This window comes from Chiloscyllium punctatum, chromosome 23, assembly GCF_047496795.1.
Source record: "Chiloscyllium punctatum isolate Juve2018m chromosome 23, sChiPun1.3, whole genome shotgun sequence".
Classification (NCBI taxonomy): Eukaryota; Metazoa; Chordata; class Chondrichthyes; order Orectolobiformes; family Hemiscylliidae; genus Chiloscyllium; species Chiloscyllium punctatum.
This window is the reverse complement of record NC_092761.1, coordinates 59,522,581-59,543,946: the sequence shown is the minus strand read 5'-3', so window position 1 is coordinate 59,543,946 and position 21,366 is coordinate 59,522,581. Positions and strand designations below refer to the sequence as shown.

The window sequence follows — 21,366 nt, the reverse complement described above, 5'->3', positions numbered from 1 at the left end:
TGTATGTGTCTGTGTGTCCATGTATGCATGTATGTATCATGTACTTAAAGACAACATAAGTCTGGATAGCTCTTTTTCAACTGGATAGGAGACAATTGGTCAAATAGCCTCTTTCTATGCCCCAAACCTTTCCAGGTTTCTTACAGATTACAAGTCTCAACAACAGAATACCACTAAGGTTGAAAAAGTGATTGGGGTGGAAGCAACGTAACAACAGCAAGGCAATTTTAACTTCACGCCACTTGACCGACAATTTGGTAGGAAGGCAAGACAGAGAGGCAAACAGTTCAGGTCTCTGGAGAACACAAATTGGAGTAGGAGGCACAGTAAGGACCCTCATCCAACAGCAGGAATGTATGGAGAAAGAAAAGACCAGAGTGTTATATTGCACTGCAGTTGTATTAAATTGTAGCTCTATCAGACTTTTATAGCACAAGCAATGCTCACTAAACTTAACACATTCGTTTCACAAAGCCTCTAAAAATTCCTAAGTTGCATATATCATACAAGTTAAAAACAAGTAACATTCAAACTAAAGGCATGCTTCTAATCTCCAAGCGCCTCAGGCCACTAAAATGTTTGTAGAGACAAACACACTAAATCAACTTCCCTTTTCCTCAGGCAATTTTTTTTTGAAAAACTGGTATTAGCTTCATTTAGTAATTGCTTTTCCCACAAAGTGTTACAAAACAAAACTACAAGAACCAAGATAGCCAAGTGTGTACTACCTGTCACTTGACATCCTTCAGATGAACTTGTTCATAAACAAATCAGATTTATTGTAAAAATGGCCCATGTTCAAGTTTTTTTTCTTTAAAAATCTAATGCCCATTTTCTGTTAAATTGTGCTGCATGTGACACGCTACAATCTCAGAAGCCTGGTCAGGACTTAGCCTGACTCTGACAGGCTCTATCCCCCTTGGAGAGGATTGTTCATGTGGTTTTTTTCCTTACCCTTTATTTCCTCCCAGCGAGTTTAATAATCTCGGTTCCACATGGTCTGTTTGATGCAATGTCAGGAGACTTGAACAGTTCCCTCTCTCTCTTCCCCTTATTTTTTCATTTCCTCCCAATTTCAAACAGACTGCTCGGCTCCAAAAGCCTTACAAACACTGGTATTCTGTACCCAGCTGCCTTTTTTAATACGATCAATGTCAGTAAGGATTAGCTAAAGCCAGACTTGAGTCAAAGTTAAAAAAAACGTAATTGTAACCAAGAATATTTAATGGGACTGGAAACAGTTGGTTTGACACTGCCCTTTCACCTCTCAGATTGAGGTTCAAAAACAGCCCAGATGGGGGTATGAAAGTCTCCACTCACTGACATCTCGAGGAAGAGAGTGTGGGAAGCTGAATATGGTTTGCAACAGATAGTGGCACACAGCAGGACAACTTGGCACTAAGAAACAATAGAGACAGTGGTGGAAAGCAAAACAAGGCAGCTTTGTGCATGGTACAAAAATTGCAGTTATACATAAAAGAACTGTCACCTCTAGTTGCATATATTCCAGGGTATTTTGCCATTTGACCCCCTTTTTGCCTCAAAACTTCTGCCATCAGTAACGCCACCTTTTCACCCCAACTCAAACATAAACAAACCTATTCACCAATTGGCTTTTTGAAATATTCTTTTAACTTTCCTAAAGATTTTCTCCTGAGCTGCTTGTGACAAGACTAACTTCTGAAGACACTATGACAAGCAACTTGAATGAAAATCTACGGTATTCTTACGTTCCTATGGCTGTCCTGTTACCAATGGGTCACAAAAAATAGACTTGAACTTTCTTGGACTAGATGTCGAGCAATCAAAATGAAAATTTTTGTCAACATGCTGATCTCCTGTCCCCTCATACCAGTCAACTGCAGGGCTTCAAGTGGGTCCTGACAGCAAGCCCTAGCTTTGCAGTTCCCAAACATGGTTAACATAATGTAGTAAAATTGTAGAGTAGCAAAAGGGAATGAAATAGGACATGTCTGCGGACTGTGGATATGAATTGGAATGTTGGCACAACATGTGCAAATACATTAACTCCAAAGTGACAAAAGCCAATTTTACTTGTGAACTGAATTATACCTAAAATACAGTAAAAAGATTCATGTAGGAATTAGGACAAGAGTATAGAGATTGTGGCTGAAGTTAGCCTAAAACTACAGCACCTATTCATGGAATGTAGGAGTTGGCTGGTAGATAGTTTGTTGCTCCACCATTTATTCTGTTTCTATATACCACACACAGTTCTCCATTATATTGCACTGGTACATAATGAACCATGACATGATTCAGGTTCAAATAATAAAGTGGATGAGAATTATTTTTCATGTAGTAGTCCTCGATCACAAATATATAGTTAAGCAGCCTTAAACAAGGCTCAAGTTTAGTAAATATAAAATTGCTATTGAGTACTAGACACGTGGAATAGGATTATACAATATGCAGTTAATTCGGTGTTGATTAACAGCTTTTAAAATAAATCCGAGGTAAAGACAGTTTAAGATATCATTTGACCCAGGGAATGTTTTAGTCTTTAGTATTAATCTTTGAATGCTGCATAGGTGCAAACTAAAGCGCAATTAAACTAAGTATTTTAAGTGTACATTCCTACTACTTGCATGCGGCTCAGATTGTTTAAACTAATGGTTCTAATTAGTGTCCTAATTTTAGATTTATACATGAGGCAACAATTCTTTCCAAAAATCCAGCCCACAGCATTTAATTGAACAAAACAGGAAAAACATTGGAAATCTTTTTCCTTTACACTCCCACCATGGAAGAATTCATGCTAACAGCGCATGCTTGAAGATTAAATTAAGAGCAGATAACTTCCCAGATTTGTAGGCCTCCTGACATTTCATCTAGCAAAAATGAAAACTTGGGTGGGTTGTGAAATGGATACATTATTCTCCATGCACAATATTCCATTATGCAGTTCTGATGCACATATATTTAATCAATCTGTCAGACAATGACAAGGCCATGTGGAACTTGACCCTGAACTGTCTGGCCCAGAGCTAAGGATGTTACCGCTGTGTCAGAAGATTTTTCCAATCCTGATGTAAAATGGGCAAAACTGGAAGGTTAGATATTTTCTAATTAACCTGTTCAGGTGTTATTATGTATCTCTGGAGCAGGTTTGAATTGAATTCATGCCTCCTACTCCAGAGGTGAGAACATTACCACTGCATCACAAGGGTCTGAGCAAAATTGGAAAGTCACCTCAAAAAGTTCAATATATGTAACCCGCCTGAGCTCAAGCCATGTACTTGCAATTTTGACTGCCCAAGCCTATGCTGTCTGCTGAGCTCAACCAGGAGAGTGGCAGTACTACAATTGGTCTTACAACCTTGATTTCTCTACTGGAGAGCATGCACATACTTACAGAATTAATTTTAAAACCACTTGCTAGCTTTTGCAGTACAGGGCACACAAGAAGAATAGTTACTTGGTTAAAGGTATCAAAGAATGACAGGGTCCTCAGAAAAAGAAGTTAATATAAACATGGTTAAAAATCACCTAACACCAGGTCATTGTCCAACAGGTTCACGCGGAAGCACTAGCTTTTACAGCGCTGCTCCTTCATCAGGTGGTTGAGGAGTATAAGATCTTATACTCCACAACCAACTCATGAAGGAGCGGTGCTCCGAAAGAGAGTGATTCCACATAAACCTGTTGGACTATAACCTGGTGTTAGGTGATTTTTAACTTTGTACAACCCAGTCCAACACCAGCACCTCCAAATCATAATATAAACATGCTAATGTATTAGTTAACTATGTAGGATTTACTCAGCCATCAATTTGTTGTTTTGAGCCTTACTTTGTAATAGTAAAACTGAGTCAAGCATTGGAACTATTTTTGTGCTCAGTTTCCACAAAATTCCACACTGGGAGTGCATGATTGCTAATTTTACCTTCATGAATCATGTATCTTTCAAACTACTCCAAACAGTCAGTTACTCAACTACACGGACAGAGACTTGGGCAAATCAACTGCATCCCCTTAACAGGAATAGGGAAGCTAAGTATGCTGAAAAAGAGAGATGGGACAGCTAAGAAATCAAACACAAAAATTCCTTGCAATTCTGACATCTTGGACATTAATGCTGAAATAACAAAAGCAGAGGAAAGCTACTTCATGGGGACACAGTAAAAGGAGACATGTGATCACTAGACTGGCTCAATTGGGATCAGCTGTTTTTAGTTTCTGTTGATCCCACTTCAGTTTCTGGTCTTCCTACAATTTAACATCTTCCTACAACATGACGTCCCACTTCCTGAAAGAGGGAGTTGCAACTCTTTATCGAAATGAGTATTGCGAGACACTCATTCCAAAAAATACACAACTAGGAGTGGTAGTCCACTCAGCTCCTCAAGCCTGCGGTCTCCACATTCCCACCAATTCACAACAATAATCATCTGGTTACTTATCAAGAACTGATATAGGAGGAGAAAGTGAGGACTGCAGATGCTGGAGATCAGAGCTGAAAATGTGTTGCTGGAAAAGCGCAGGTCAGGCAGCATCCAAGGAACAGGAGAATCGATGTTTCGGGCAAAACGTCGATTCCCCTGTTCCTTGGATGCTGCCTGACCTGCTGCGCTTTTCCAGCAACACATTTTCAGCCAAGAACTGATATAGCCTTAAAAATATTCAATCACTGCTTCCACAGCCCTTTGAGCATTTCAAAAACCATGAGCCTTTGAGGAAAGAAGTGTTTTAGATTCTCCCTCAGGAGAAAAAGTCCTTTCCATGTTTTTCAGGACTAGCTCAAGACATTGATTACAAAATGTTAAGCTCTCTGGGTAAATTACTGTATCTCACCTTAAACATAAACTAAAATGAGCTGTCCCATTCCTTTTATCAGCAAATAAACCAAACACAAATGATCCTAGCAATTCAAACATCTGACATTAATGCTGATCTACAGAAACAGAGGAAAGCTGCACAACAGGGACACAGAACTATAAACAAAGAACACTTGATGTTCAGAAACTACTGCTACCAATGCAAGCACATGTTCTTATGACATTCTTTTATCTGCTATCTTAACTGAAGTGCCAACTCAGTTAAAACAAACAGATTACACACTACATTGAAATGCAAGACTAAAGGTTATTATAAGATGGCATCACCAACATAGTTGCTAATGAGAGATTTCTGTTTGGTGAATACTGATTTCCTGTTGTTATCTCATATCCACTGGGTGTCAATTATGAAAGGTGGTCGTCTCCATGAGCCCACAAGAGCTTGTTCTCGTCTTGCTGAAAGAACCCTTACCACAATAAAAACAATCAAGAAACCCCACCCCCTAAACAATGGGCTTAAGGGGTCCAACATACTTAGGCTTCAAAATCAGAAGGCTGTGCCACTGATTAGTATGGGTTTTGCCGGAACATTCCACACACCACTTATTAGAAGAATGGCATTTTCCTTTGAGTCCAGTTCAGTATAGATGTGAAATTGCGGTAAGGGTACTGCAGACATGCCCAGATGTACAGGTCACCCAGATAACAATTCAAATCCATCAGTTTGGACAATACATCTGAATAAAATGATTCAATTCAATGCTCCTGAAACTGGAGTAAGACTGCACCAAATTTTCCATCATGTAGGAAAACATGAGGTTGGCCACTTTTTTTTGGGGTGGGGGGAAAAGAAGAAAAAGAAAAATATGGAGAGAGGTGGTTCATGTGGTGGTATTGAGGTTTTTGGATATCCTCAGGCATTTGAATAGCTATCTTGCAAGTAAGCAAATAATCAGATGGGCAAATGTAATGCTTACCATTAATAAAAGGGGTCGAACTCTAAAAGTAGGGAAGTCTTGTTATAGTTAAAATCCCATCTGGAGAGCTGTGCACAGATCTGGAGCTAAGAAGAGATATAATTGTATTGAAATTAACTCAGGAAAAGTTCATTAGGCTGCTTCCTAGGATAAAGAGGTTGCCTTAAAAGACAAGTTGAGCAGTTTGCGCTGATATTCATTAGAGATTAGGAGACTGACAGGTAACCATTTGAAAAAATAAGATTCTCGGGGTGCTCAACAAGATGGATACTGAGAGAACATTTCCCCTTCAAGAATTCCAGAACTGAAGGGCACAGTTTCAGAATAAGGTGTCTCCCATTTAAGAGAGAGAGTTGAGGAGAATTTTTTTTCTCTGTGGGATGTTATCTTTGGAGTTCTGTTTCCCAGCAAACAGTAGAGGCTAGGTCACAGATCATATTCAAGACTGGGTTAGATCATATTCAAGAGTTTTCATCTTCAGCAGAGTCAAAAGTGGTGGAAGGCCATTAAACTCCTGAACAGATCACCCATGACTTTATTGGTTAGCAGGGAAGGGGGTTAAAGTGGCCGACTTTTGATCCTATTTCTTATACTTGTAAAGATGAGCTGGTTAGTTCGGTTGGCTGGATAGGAGACAGCAGTCCTAAGGTCCTCTGGGACTAATGCATATAAACCATAACTTCTCCCTCTCCAAATTCCCATTTCACATTCTCCTCTTCCTTCCTTTTTCCTCCTCCTTTGCACTGCCTCTAAGTCTTCTGTTAGTGCAACGTCACTGCAATCATATAGAGATGGAGGAAGCAGCGATGAAAAAGGAAACCAGGGAATAGAGCCAAGGTGGGCCTGCTAAAATAAAATTAGGCTGTATATACAAAACTCCTTCAGGTTCACAACAATCGCTGTATTTCAAAGAGTAATTAACTTATTGTGAAAATTTCTTGGTATGTTTTAGCAAAGTGATGAAATGTTATGCACTACAGTACAACCCGCCTATGTCATTCAGATAATCGAGGGAGTATTCTGTTTGGATAACTGATCTGATCATAAACAAACGGTAAGTTGAGTGCCTGTTATCAAACATGCCTCGGCTATCCAGCAATGTACACCATAATGCTTTATAGCTGATAACTGAACGATGAGATGCCTAATGCCGTTTTAACGGGACCTTGAGATCTTGTTCGGATGACCCGAAATTTGGAGTAATTAAGTTCGAATAATCGAGGTTGTACTGTATATGCATGTTCCCCAACAAATCTGTGAAGCACCAGAGTGAAAGTAGTATACTTTCCAGGGATTGAGATTGGTAATAGCTGAGATCCTCTGGATCTGAGCCACTGATGTGGAAGGGTTAAACACTGATAGTGGATCAGACACCAGACACAAACCAATAAAAAACTACTGAATAAGATGAAGTTTAGCACAAAGCCAGCTGACAAAGCAGCACTTCCTGATATAAACCTTTGCAATTCAAAATAAACAGTTTCTCACCTCCAGGCTCAGCTGTCTACCCAAAGTCTTTGATTAAGTGACAGGCTGCTTAAACCATAACCCTCTGAAGCCATAGTGTCCTCTCACCTTCCTCATTCTGTTTTGTAATATTTGATGTTACCCAAAAGAGCAGAAACATCAATAGTTAAATGTTAAATAATTACTTAAAAATTTGTTTACAGAATATGGGCATCGTTCGCTAGGCCCACAATCATTGCCATCTCTAGCTACCCTAGATAAAAAGATGGCGAACTGCCTTCTTGAATTACTCCTGTCCTTGGTGCATAGGGACAACCACAATGTGATTAGAAGGGCGTTCTAGGATTTTGATCCAACTACTTTAAAGAGATAGCAATGTCGTTCAAAATCAGGATGACATTTAGCTTTAAGGGGAAGTTGAAACTGTTGGCATGCTCTGCTGGGTTTGAGATATACTAGCAAAGGAGCCTTGATGAGTTTTTGCTGTGAGTTTTGTAGATATCACACAGTGCTACCTTTATATGTTGGTAGTAAGAGAAGTGCAAGTTTAAGGTGGTGGTTGGTGTACAAATTAAGTTGGCTGCTTTGCTTTGGGTGGTGTAAAGCTTTAATGTTGTTGGGGCTGCTCTCATTTAGGCCAGTGAAGTGCATTCCATCACTTTCTTGTCTTACATCTTGCAGATTGTGGACAGGGCATTGTGAAGAAAGGAAGTTATTCACCACAGAATCCCTAGCCTCTGATCTTCCTGCTTGGCATTTCCTAATATCAATTGTTCAACAAATTTCTTAAGTTTGTGACTCAAGATAGCTTGCATTTCAACAACATAGCATTACCCAATAAATACTCCAATGGCTTCCAGAACTCAGATCCCAAGTCTAGTTTCTTAAAACCTCCATTAGAATCTGACGTTGAGGATGATCTAGCCAAATCAGAATCCATCCTTTAGAGAATGGACGAAGAGAAAGAGTTATACTATAATTTCATTTTAGTTAAACTTATAGATAGCAAGATCTATATTGAAATCTACCTATTTTCAGCTCATCACCTGAAATTGCCCATCAGCAATGACAGGCTCCTAATCATCATCACTTCATTCCCCTGTTATATAGCTCACATTTGGAATTTTGGAAGGATAATAAAAAGTCAAGAAAGCATCAAGTGATGCTAAGGCACAAATATTTCCAACTCATACCAAAGCCCCATTGATTTGCTCAATGCAAATCAAAGGAGTCTGTATCTCTTAACATATTGAGCATGGTGTTTTGATTTGCACAAGGTGCATGTTTGTTATTGTGACATTCAATGATCTACAGGTCCATTGATGCCACATGCATATTGAGAAAATACAGATGCGCTATCACTTTGTTATTCTTGTTCATCAAGTTATAGTTCTTATTGGTAATGTCAAAAAAAAATTCAGAACTTTAAAAAACCTAAAGTGGTATGTAATCAATTATTTCTTAAATGTATTACATATTCTTGGAATGGTTCCATTTCTTTTTGCAAGAGATGTTTTTTGTACAGTATTTCATTCACTTTCCAGGAGCTCCCTCAAAATCACTGACTAGACTATCTGTTCATTGGGCTCTATTATGGCTATTTGTGATGTTACTGGTCTGACTTTTAAGGATTTTTTCCCTTAGAATTCTACTTTTCTTCCAAATGGTCGTCTCACTTCTACCAAAGCTGCTGAGATTTTGCCAATGGTAGTTCCACATTGACTTAAAACAGCAAGCATCAATAAGTTTGTTCTAGCCTGATGACCACACCTGTGCATTTCCATGAATGGCTTTGTATGTGATCAGGAAAAAAACCTCAAGCGAAAATCCTCTCCCTAACCAAAAACAAATCACTCAAGCCAATCACAATGTCCCTACTGTTTGACTCAACCAAGCAGAAGCCAACAAAATAATTTGGGAATATCTGATTGGGTTACCCTTGGTACAGAATGAGAATTATTGGGGAAAAATAATTTGGTCAGATGGCAGAACAACTCAAGTTTCTATTCTGTAAAATATGGGTTTACACAAGAGGGATAATTACAATCAAATTTTACTCATGCCATCTTAGAATCATAGAATCCCTGGAGTGTGGAAGCAGACCATTTGGCCCATTGAGGCCCCACCACCTCCCTGAAGAGCATCACACACAGACCCATTCCCCCTATCCTATCCCTGTAATCCTGCATTTCCCATAGCTAATCCACCTAGCCTACACATCCCTGGACACTATGGGCAATTTAGCACGCCAATCCATCTAACCGCCACATCTTTGGACATATTAGCTATGCATATTAGCTGCAAAACATCTACAAAATTGGCCACCAGGTCTGTGAAATTTTTAAATTCTGTGTGATAGAACACCTCAGTAGTGAGCCATAGCCAGTTAGACAGATATCAGGGAACAGTAGTTGATGCACGTGCAATAAACATGACCAGTGGTCGAAGTCTTTTATTGAAAGTCCAAACACAAAAGAATTACACTAATTATTGCCACCTGAACTGTGAAAAACATGCAGCCTTCTTTCAAAACTCACTGACCTGGTAATGCTGCTATCTTGATGACAGACAAGTAAAATACTTCCTGAAGAGGTTGTGCAGACTAACGACACAGCTTTGTGACATGCATTCTATACGTAGCTTTTATGGCCACTGGTAATATTGTTACCAATCTAGATTGACTTACATTACTTCTTTAAGGAGTATCTTAAGAGTGCCAGCAGTGATCAGAAGAATTTATTCCTGGAAATGCCAGTGCAATTCTGAAGGGTGAGAAATCCTAGCCACAGAAAAGCCATGAATTAGAAGCTTTAGCTTATTACATAAATACATGATCATAATTACTGGAGGTTATCCCATAAGTTTCTATTGGACACGGTTGTTCCACAAGATTCTGTGAAAGGCAATCAAATTAGTACCAATTAGTGTCAAAACTGAAGGTGCTTGCATTGACTTGCATGACTAAACCTAACCAGCCAGTTATTCCAGTTTAGCTGGGGAGGAGGGGGAGGGGGGGGGGGGGGGGGAGGTGGCGGCAGTGGTGGTGGTGGTGAAGAACGCACTTTGAGTAGGTGAACCCTACAGTAAGGGAACACCACTTGATCCAATTATTCTGTTAAGCAAACCAAGCTCCCGATGCAAAGACCTTAATCGAAGAATAACTGAAGAACAAATGCTTTCAAAATATTAGTTGCTTCAATCAATGGTTTTTGGACTGTGAACATGGCAGAGGCAAACAAAGATCTCTTAAAAAGATGACACTTGAATAATTATAGAATCCCTACAGTGTGAAAACAGGCCCTTTGGCCCAACAAGTCCACACCGACCCTCCAAAGAGTAACCCACCCAGACCCATTCTCAGACATTTACCCCTGACTAATGCAACTAACCCACACATCACTGAACACTCTAGACAATTTAGCATGGCAATTCACCAACTCGCACATCGTTGGACTGAGGGAGGAAATCGAAGCACCCAGTGGAACCTCACGCAGACCCAGGGAGAATGGAGTTTGCACAGTCACCAGAGGCTGGATTTGAACCCACGTCCCTGGCACTGTGAGGCAGCAGTGCTAACCACTGAGCTATCGTGCTGCCCCAATTGCCACTGTACTCCAATTAAAATGTGAAGCAAATCAATCGTCAAAATAATCACTCATTTTAACAAATGAACTTAACACAGCTATAACTAACCCAAGTTTTTAAACAATTCCTGTCAAACAGTCACGGATTTCAAATAATAATCCATTACAACTCCTACTTATATAGTGCTGTACTAGGATCAGTCAGCAATAATTACACAGATTAGAACAGCGCGATTATTCCACAAGATCAGAAAGTTGATCTTGGTTTCAAATCCAGCTCAACGCAATAGCAATGAAGATCTCTTCTGCTTATTGTTTCAATCACACAAAATCACATTGGACAAACTACATTTGGATACAATTCTCCACCTACTAACTGAAATGGATGAAGAAAAGTCTTGCAGGCTGTCAGATCAGATCATCAGATTTTCCTCTTATTGTAGCTAGGTAATTTAATATGCCCAGAAACAAGATACACCTCATCTCCTCCAAGGACATCATAAGTACAACGGAAAGCTTGTTGATTGCTCCCCCAACCCCTCATTTAGGAAACTGCCATCCTTTTCACAGCTACAATCAGTTCTGAAGCATGGTCACTCCAAAACATTAATTCTGCTTTCTCTCTACAGATGCTGCCAGACCTGCTGGGTTTTTCCAGCAATTTGATTTTGTGTCGATTACAGACCGAGAACTCCTCATTTTTTCCTCCCTGTCACAGTTATCAATCCACTGTGACATCTTCTACAGTCCTTCCTTCACAGGTTTCCATGCACTCTGATGACACACCTAATAGGTGCATGTTCTAATTGCAGAAACCTGCAAACAGGACTTCAGAAACGGAATGTGTGCGATTCCAAAGCAGGTGGAAAGGATTATCTTAGAGTTTCCAGAAACAGTAGGTAACCCCAGACCACAACTGCTGACTGTTGCTTGATAGTTTACTCACTACTTTATTTTTCCTCTAGTCCTGTAACTCTCGATGGATCTGTAATACATGCTACCTCTTGATTGTTTTCTATGTATTCTAAATTCCCATATTTAAGATTTAAATTTAATGCAAACATGGTATCCATGGCAAACAGACAGCACAAATAATCCCAGTGACAACAGCTCTTCAACAGAATAGTATCATGTTACTGGCTTCTGGAGATTATTTACCACAGAGCATTACCAGGTCTTCAAAAGGAGTGAAATACAGAAGTTAGACTATTACTACAGAGAAGGCCGAACTAATGTGAAAAACATACCAAATGTCTTGTCATGGGCCTTCTGTAGAGAACCTCAATGTTGCACTATCATTCTAATTACATTTTATTCTGCAGCTCTCATTACAGGTATTATTTCCTGGGTGCAACAGTGGGTTAACACACTAGACTCATTCATTAACATGAATTAAACTCAGACTGGAAGTGCCAAAAGTTTCATCTTGTTTACTAGGTCTGGATACCCAGTCTGAACAACTATACACAGTATTGATAAGCAAGGCCGGGTGAGGGGTGGGTTGGGGTGAACACTATAAAATAAAAAGAATATTTCTAAAAGCAGAAGCACGAGCAGTGGGACCTGTATGCAGATGCAGACAAATCACTGAAGATGGTAAAATAGAATGCGGTCAGTAAAATCAGGAGGGACTAGAGTACAAAAGAGAATTATGGCAAACCTACATAAAACACTGATTCAGCCTCACCCAGAGTGGTGGGTCCAATTGAAGATGCCCATACTTTAGGACAATGTGAAGGCTACAAAAAACGATTCCTGGGATGGGGAATTAATGATATGAACAGACTAGGGTAACTGGCACTTCCTTCCTGGGAAGAGAATGTTGGACAAGACTTGGTAGAGGGGTTCAAAATCAGAAGGTTAAAAACTGTTGCCAATAGTAGAAAAGATTGAGAATGAGGCACCAGTTTAAGGGGGCTGGCATAAAAGGCAACGACAATATGAGAAAAATCATACTTTTGATGCAGAATTGTTCGGATCTAGAATTCATAGCATTAGAAGGTGGTAAAAACATTCAAAGTTTTTGTTTAAAAATAATTTTGTGAAGCCCAAAAAGATTATTAAGAAACTTTAAAGAAGTTGTTCCCTTCCACGGTAAAGTGACATATGGATATTTTCAATAAAGCAATTTCTCTTTAACTGTTCGTGGGATTTTTAAAAATTACCTTTGTCAACTAATCCCTTCATGAAAAGAAACATTACAAGGATTATAATTTTTGACTTCCTCTGGGAAAGCTGTGGATTCCTGAATGGTCCATGTGACTCTTTAAACTGGCACAGCAGACTAACTAATTTACTGTAAAAATCATACTTGTCTTCCAGGGAAGATTTGTAACTTTAAATGCTAACAAACCCTATCTGTTTTCACATCCAAGCCCTTGCCAGCTCCCAATAAACAATACACTCATAACTGACAGAAGTTAAAAGTTGGATTCGCCAAATCCAGCTACCAAGAGAAATGTTATTCATTCTCAGAATGTGGTTGCCTCTGGAAAGGCAGGCATTTATGGTCCACCAGTGTTAATTATTCTGTAAAACAAAATTAATACAACTGACTGTGTACCTTCTGATAATAATCCAGGACACCTTATGGAGGTTTACAAAATTATGAGGGGCATGGATAGGGTAAATAGGCAGTCTTTCCCTGGAGTCGGGGAGCCCAGTACTAGAGGGCATAGGTTTAGGGTGAGAGCAGAAAGATATAAAAGAGACCTAAGGGGCAACTTTTTCACACAGACAGCGGTACGGGTATGGAATGAGCTGCCTCTGTGACTGCTGAGAACTGGTGCGAGCCTGGAGTCACAGAGGCCTGACCAGAACAGGTCAATACATTTACTTCTCTGGACAGTATTCATGAAACAATTTGACCTTTAATTATAATCTACTAACTTCATGGTATCTTTAGTGATCCTAGATTCTTATTTCCAAATGCTATTTTGAACTAAACTCAAATTCTTAAACTGTCAAACTCTTTTTCCCGGATTACTTTTGAGTAACATAATGTATCACCATTACCAGATGAATAACGATTTCCAGTACAAAACATACTGTGCAATCCATCAGTTGAGAAAAGCCTGGAAATATTACTTTGCTCTTGCTGGTGTGCAAAGAAGGCATACTAAGTACTACTGAATTTAGCCCAATACAGCAACAGTCCCTACTCCACCGTCAGCCATCACCAAGCTCATTTTCCCCTATTTGAAAGCAAGATTCTGCAGATACTATAAATTTACAATTAAATAAAAATGTCAGAAATACTCAGATGAGGCTGCATCTTTAAACTTGAAAGTTTAACTCTCGTTACACTGTCCGGCCCAGATACTGCCCAGTTTTTTTAAAGATCTCTCCCTATCTCGAGTCTCCAATCAACTGACTCAAAATTCCCTGCTCCACAGTCACAGATTCCTTTGTAGTGGCAATCTTCATCAAAATTTGATTGACAAAATTAAGTTGTTGAGATGTAACAGTTTAACATGATGTACAACCACCAAGGTGCAAATAAATACAAATCCTGGCCAAGAGGCCTGGCTAGTAAGAACATTCATAACAAAGAATAATTTCCTGGAAACAAATTGACCTGCCACCCACTATTTTTTTAAAATGATTTTGTTTCAAAATTTCTACTAAACACAACTTTTTTTTACACTTTCTTTTACTAGCCAGGTGTGCTGCCCAAGAGTTATGACAGCAGCAGCTGTGAATATTTGCTAAACACATCATCCTAATTACCACATTGTAAAAGATAAACCAAAGGAATAGACTGGCACATAGAAGTGGAGTTGCTAGAATAGGATGTCAATACCTAAAAACCTGCAGGCAACCAACATCTCGTCTGTTCGGCTGCAGGTCATCAAATCCAACTTGTGTAAACCGCATATTAACCTGGAATTTAAGTTCACAAGAAACCCACTCTCCCGTTACCATTAGACAACTCTCTCATAACAGGGATCAATTAGGGAACCCTTGCTGTATCCGCTCTAAAGGTAAAGATATCCTTACTTAAACTGTAGACAGTATCCCAGATGTGGTCTCACCAAAGACACGTACAGTGTAGCAATACTTATTTATTCCTGCACTCCTATTTCCTTACAATAAAAGCCAAACAGTGTGGATATCGTGACTGAATAGGGCCTAACAACAGAAGAATCACAGGACACTCTTAAGCAGAACAGTTCTTCTCATGGACCAATCCCACCTCTTTATCAGGTTATTTTCTCAGGAAGCTAATGTGACACTGTCAATCCTTTTAACTGATTTTGCCTCTTTTGTGTTGCTAATGCACTGATACTAATACACTTAGAGGAAATAACACACCTAAAGCTATTACAATTTAAAAGTTTGCGATCTCAAATTACTCCAACTACTACTTCAGCCTACTATCATACAGCCCAAAACGCTCCTTCCAGTCACAGCCCACATTTGGAAGGACAATCACACAACTAAGGTTTTTTTCAGTTTACTACAAACTGCCCACTACAAACAGCAAAGAGACGTGGTGCTTGATATGGTTTGCTAGTTGTTGAAACAAATGGAATGAGACCAATACTATTACACATATTATAACTTATATTAATCTGTACTACCAACTCAAGTCAAGAATTGAACTCGTCAAAGTTGTTCTTTTAAGAAAAAGATGCTATTTTTATCTGTTCCATCAATGTAAAGCTCTGTGAACATCTCAAATAACCATTTTGTTTTTCAACACTTGAAAAGTCGTCTCATTGACAAATGGAAAACGAAAAAAAACTATTCCAAAGAATGCAAAGGAGAATTGTGCAGTAAACATTATTCCTGTCTGTGGAGAAAAAAAATGAATCAGGCTGGGAAGATTTTGATAAACTTTAAAAAAAATGTCTTTAGCAAAAATAACAAAGTCTTCTGATTTTCCCCACCCATGTGTTCGTAACTAGAAATAGCAGCAATTTTATTAAAAAAGGAACAAAGCTATGTGGAGTAATAGAAAATATGAAAACATAAAACAATTTTCCCCAAACACACACATCTGTGAAAAAGATCAACTTCAGGGCAGTAATTATAGAGGTCCACATCTGACTCAAATATCAAGGACAGTTTTTCAGGGGGCGTAAACTAAATAAAAACTAAGTTTAAGCACCAAAATCAAGGTTAGTACAAAATGTTTTAGATTCATCAATGGGTTTGCGCTCAGCACTATCAAGTTGGAGCATTTTGCAGCTAGTGCTACACACAGCAGCAGCATTCTCACAGCCCCAAAGGTGAGTGCACAGGCATTTTGCAGATGTTATCTGGCATTTTAAAAATTCAGATCCAAAGAAATGCAGATTCACAAAAAAAAGTAACACTGCACTTAAATCTAAAAAGTAAACAAACCAATTCAAAAATAGAAAAATTTCATTTGCAGATTTCAAGTAAGCATCTGCTTAGATATCGGACTTATTCCGTTTTCAACCTTACCAGAGAAGATACAATTCTGTGCGGAATATGTGAGCCACTAGTGAATTTTCATTTCACCAAAGTCTAATGCACAATTAAAACATGATCAAGACTGCTCTAAAAACACAAGTGTAAAACATGTCCAATCCTTTCTGCTGGGAACTCCAGTGCACCATATAACCTTAAAGACTGTGCAGCCAACATGAGTGCAGTAGATCAACCTAAGCTATAACCACTTACAATTTGTACAAAATAGCACGCCTAAAACATGCCCAACATCAATAGGCTGACAGAGTAAAAGATAATCTTACAACAGAGTTAACAAAGCTTGCACCTTTGCAAAGTATGCCTGCAGGTGCATAAACCTGCCATATTCTTCATTTATTCATACATGTTCCAAGATCAGGAACATTATAGTAGGTTGTAAAAAAAATTAAAAATGCTTGCAAACCTTTAGGTCCCCAAAAATCAAAATACAATACACTTATATTTCTCATTGGGTTTTGGGAGTTAGTTGAATTTTAGGGTCACAGGCAGCAGAAGAGCAAGAGTCCAGATACTCATATTTTAGGGGATTTTCACAGTTTTTAAAAAAATTGCATCTTCAAAACCATTTGCAAATTTAAAAATTCAAGAGTCAAGATCAGGGTGTCCATTGCATCCAATTGGTTTAACTGTGATATTTAATTATCAGATATTCCACACAATTCTTTACAGTTACAACTCTGGAACCTTTCACACTGAAAACAAAACATTTCTTGAAATTATTGAAGACATTGATTAAACAGTTTTAGCAAAGTTACAATTCTCCTCTCCTCCCCAGTAAAACAATGCTCCAAGAACACAGATAAAGAAAAATTCTTTAGTTCTCCCTCAACACAAACATAGCTAAAGTAAAACTAACTACAGTATCTGGTCAACCCAGGCTGTAGCAAAAGGAACATTGCTCCAAGAAGCTTTTTAATAGAGAGGCTGAAGATGGAGTGCTTTTATCAGGCTGTAACCTAATCCCACGATAGCTCTTTATAACCATCCCTCAAATGCTTGGAGCCTGGGTTGCGCCTACATTCCCAAAGGCTGCCGACAAGGTTTGGCATGCCATCTAGCTAACTTCTGTCAACAGTACCCTTACATTCTGACTGGGTCCCTGAACTGTTCTCTCAGCTCACTGCCTTTGTCCATCTCTTTTCATTTTCTTACCCCCCCTCCCAACAAAGCAACCCCCACTCCACAACCCTACATGTCACTTTCTGTCATAGTCTTGTTTTCCTCTAGCCCTGTCAGTTCCATGCCAGTCTCAGCATTGCTTTTCCAGCCTGCCAGCCTCTCTGTTTTGCACTGCCCACCCTAAGTTTCACACTCTCCCCTTGAGTTCGACATCTCTAAACCCTCCTGTGAATTCCCCTTCCTTTCCCCAACATCCCATTTGACTGAATCCAGTTCTCCCCTCTCCCTGCTTCAAATTTCCTATTAGTTTTTAAAATGCATTTCTGCTTCCCCGTCTCTTGTTCGTGTTTCAGCCCCTTGTTTCCCCCCCCCCCCTATTTATCAGCCCCTTTGTCTCCTTGTTTTTTCTGGTTCTTTCTCTCCCTCTCCTGCTGAATTGCATGGCTCTCCTCCCCTCCCCTTGTTTTTCTCTCTCTCTCTCTCTCTCACACTGAGGCAGCCTGCTCTGTGGTCTGAGCTCTGCAGTCTTGTAGTCTTGCCAGTCATCCCTCCTCTCCCTCTGGATTTGGGAGCTGGCTTTTGTTGTTAGCTCGGCAAAGACGCCCGAGCAGATGAATCCAAAACAAAACCTCGGGCTCCAACCGAATCAGGAGAGAAGTCCCGGGGGGGGGGGGGAGAAAGAAAAGCGGGCACTTATTTTAAAAAAAAGCCCGGACAACGGTAAGGAGAGAAGGGGAAAATAAACGATATATTATTACGAGCTCCTCGCCGAGCTGTGGCCTAAAAGCTGGATGTGAAGCCAGGCGAGAGGAGGCCTCTCCTGGCCCCGCCGTTTAAGACCCAGCTCCGAGGCCAGAACCCCAGCCCCCGAACCGTCTCTTTTACCTCTCACCACAGCTGCTGCCCACACAGACCGCCGCGTAACTCCACATCCCGGAGACACCGACTGCGATACACCCGCTCCATGGAAATCACCAGAAAGGATCGGTTCCCCCTCGCGCCGCTTCAACAAGGCGAGTAATGAGCGGCTCGGCTCGGCCCTGTCCGACCTCACTCTCTCTCTCGCCCGGACTGAGGGAGCTCGCGGCTCGCACTCACCAACCACACTCTGGCTGCGCGCGCCGCCCACAGCCCCCGCCAGGCTAACCGCACGGGGAGCCCCGCCCTCACCCAGCCGAGCCCCGCCCACAGCCCCCGCCAGGCTAACCGCACGGGGAGCCCCGCCCTCACCCAGCCGAGCCCCGCCCACAGCCCCCGCCAGGCTAACCGCACGGGGAGCCCCGCCCTCACCCAGCCGAGCCCCGCCCACAGCCCCCGCCAGGCTAACCGCACGGGGAGCCCCGCCCACACCCAGCTGAGCCCCGCCCACAGCCCCCGCAAAGGCTAACCGCACGGGGAGCCCCGCCCATACCCAGCCGAGCCCCGCCCACAGTCCCCCGCCTGGCTAACCGCACGGGGAGCCCCGCCCACAGCCCCCCGCCAGGCTAACCGCAGAGAGCCCCGCCCACACCCAGCCGAGCCCCGCCCACAGCCCACGTCAGGCTAACCGCGTAGAGGAGCCCCGCCAGGCTAACCGCATAGGGAGTCCCGCCCACACCGAGCCGAGCCCCGCCCACAGCTCCCGCCAGGCTAACCGCATGGGGAGCCCCGCCCACAGCCCCCGCCAGGCTAACCGCATGGGGAGCCCCGCCCACACCCAGCCGAGCCCCGCCCACAGCTCCGCCAGGCTAACCGCATGAGGAGCTCCGCCCACAGACCCCTGCCAGGCTAACCACATGGGGAGCCCCGCCCACAGCCCCGACAGGTTAAACGCATGGGGAGCCCCGCCCGGCCAACTGCGCAGAAGCCCCGCCCACCGCACTGGCAGCCCCGCCAGGCCCCCCTGCGTGGGAGCCCCGCCCACAGCCCTGCCAGGCTAACTGCGTGAGAGACCAGCTCACCGCTCGGGAAGCCCCGCCCACAGCCCCGGCTGCCTAACCGCGGGGTGAGCACCACTAACTGCCCTGGGAGTCCCGCCCACAGACCCGTCGGGCTGACGGCGTGAGGAGCCCCGCCCATAGCCTGACAAAGGTCAGCTGCATGATCAGCCCCGCCTACAGTCCGGAGGCTCCGCCTACATTTTGGAATCTACCGCACGCCCTCGTCAAGCCAACCACCGGTGATCCCCGCCCATTGCGCACGTGGTCCCGCCCACGTCCCCAGAGAGCCCCGCCCACTTCATCTGACCCCGCCCAAAGTACCAACCCACCGTGAATGGTAGGTAGGTGAGGGGTGGAGATGGTATTATTAAACAATGATTCAAACAAAAGGGGGAGCTTATGTTTAAGGCTGATATACATGTGGTATGGGAAGGAGACTGACAATGTTCTGATAGCCCTCCACCCTGGGCCTTGGTGTAACCACTGACAGTCCATCTGCAATAAGATCTGGCCAACACCCAGGCTGGGGCTGACAGGTGGCAAGTAACGTGTGTGCCATACAAATATTAGGCAATGACCATTTCCAACAATACAGAATGGAACCATTATTCCTTGCATTACCATCATTGAATCTGCACTATCAATATCCTAGTCGTGATTTGGAGATGCCACTGTTGGACTGGAGTGTACAAAGTTAAAAATCTCACAACACCAGGTTATGGCCCAACGGGTTTATTTGGAAGCTCTAGCTTTCGGAGTGCTGCTCCTTCATCAGGGGGTTGTGGAGAGTAATCACATTCTCCACAACCATCTAATGAAGGAGCAGCACTCCGAAAGCTAGTGCTTTCAAATAAACCTGTTGGTCTATAACATCCTAGTGGCTACCACTGAGTAGAAACTGAAGAGGCCATGTACTGTAAGTACCGTGGCTACAAGGACAGGTCAGAGGCTAAACATACTTTGGTGAATAACTTGCCTTCTATTTCCTCAATGCTCGTCCACTCGATATAGGATTGAAACCCTCCAACTGGACTCTATAAGATATGAAAAAAAACTTCAAAACTCAAGGATATAATGCTACAAATAAAACCAACCCTCAGAACAATACACAGAGGTTACATTCAGACAGTGGCTCACTCAGCATGAGGGATTCAACATGTCCTGACCGCGATCATGGGACAATAATGCAGGGAAATGTTATTACCTGCCATTGCCTTTTGCAGTCAAGAGCTTGATCACCTAACATAACAGTACTGGAACTTGGCCATTGTTCTATGAATTCCCATTGAAGAGGGAATTGATAAATTAAACCTCTCTCTGCCTAAGGGCTAGGGTCTATGGCCACATCATCTCCAAACAGCAGGAGAGCTACTTAGAACCACTGTGAACTGATCACATGGTCTAGAGTTTTGTTCAAGGAAAAGGACTGCATTGTTTAACTGATCATACCTGGTTGAACTGCATGATATACATCAAGGAAGTTAAAAATCAAACAACACCAGGTTATAGTCCAACAGTTTATTGAGAAGCTTTAGCTTTCGGAGTGCTGCACCTTCGTCAGGTGGTTGTCATGTACATCAAGGATGGTTAGCTCTAAGACATCCTGAACAACAGGAAAGGATTTGATGTGGTTGTGTTATGTTTAATATGAGTCATTATAAAAAGACATGGAACTGAAGCTGCATTTGGAAGAAGGTTCAAAACCAGTCTGACTCAGGCCTGCTATCAATGCTGGGCTGACTAGCCATGTTGGAGATTATAAATGTTCCAGCCAAATCCTAGTGGTATTGTTGAGAGGGGTCTACAGTAATGAAGGTGGGTCAATACTGGTAAAGCTAGCTTGTGAACCTACAGTTCTCACTAGAAGGACCAGCCCACAATGGATTGTAAGTTATCAGCTAAATCTGAGGAGTTTTGGGGCTGAAAGTTAAGGTATCCCACAGATAGCAATCAAATCCAGGGGGAGTATATAATGGTTTGGACAGAAACTTAAGAACAGGAAATTGTGTTTTGCCTCTGGTTTTGAGATAGAAATTTTCCT

The 21,366-nt window shown here is 41.9% G+C and overlaps 1 protein-coding gene across 8 annotated transcripts in view; it reads right to left on the bottom strand.

Moving 5' to 3' along the window:
* cdon (cell adhesion associated, oncogene regulated) overlaps positions 1 to 21,366 on the bottom strand; it is a 191,952-nt gene that overhangs the window by 90,803 nt on the left and 79,783 nt on the right. For 5 of the 8 annotated variants that reach the window (XM_072593055.1, XM_072593054.1, XM_072593056.1 and 2 more), the window contains one exon: positions 20,302 to 20,359. The exons of 1 other annotated variant lie outside the window; for it this stretch is intronic. Coding sequence is in view for 2 of the 7 variants with exons in the window: in XM_072593052.1 (XP_072449153.1) it covers positions 20,302 to 20,359 (58 nt within the window). In the remaining 5 variants the exon portion in view is untranslated. Of the gene's footprint in view, positions 1 to 18,291; positions 18,505 to 20,284; positions 20,360 to 21,366 lie in introns of those variants that run through there. 2 more of the 8 variants (XM_072593057.1, XM_072593060.1) reach the window with 2 other exon arrangements.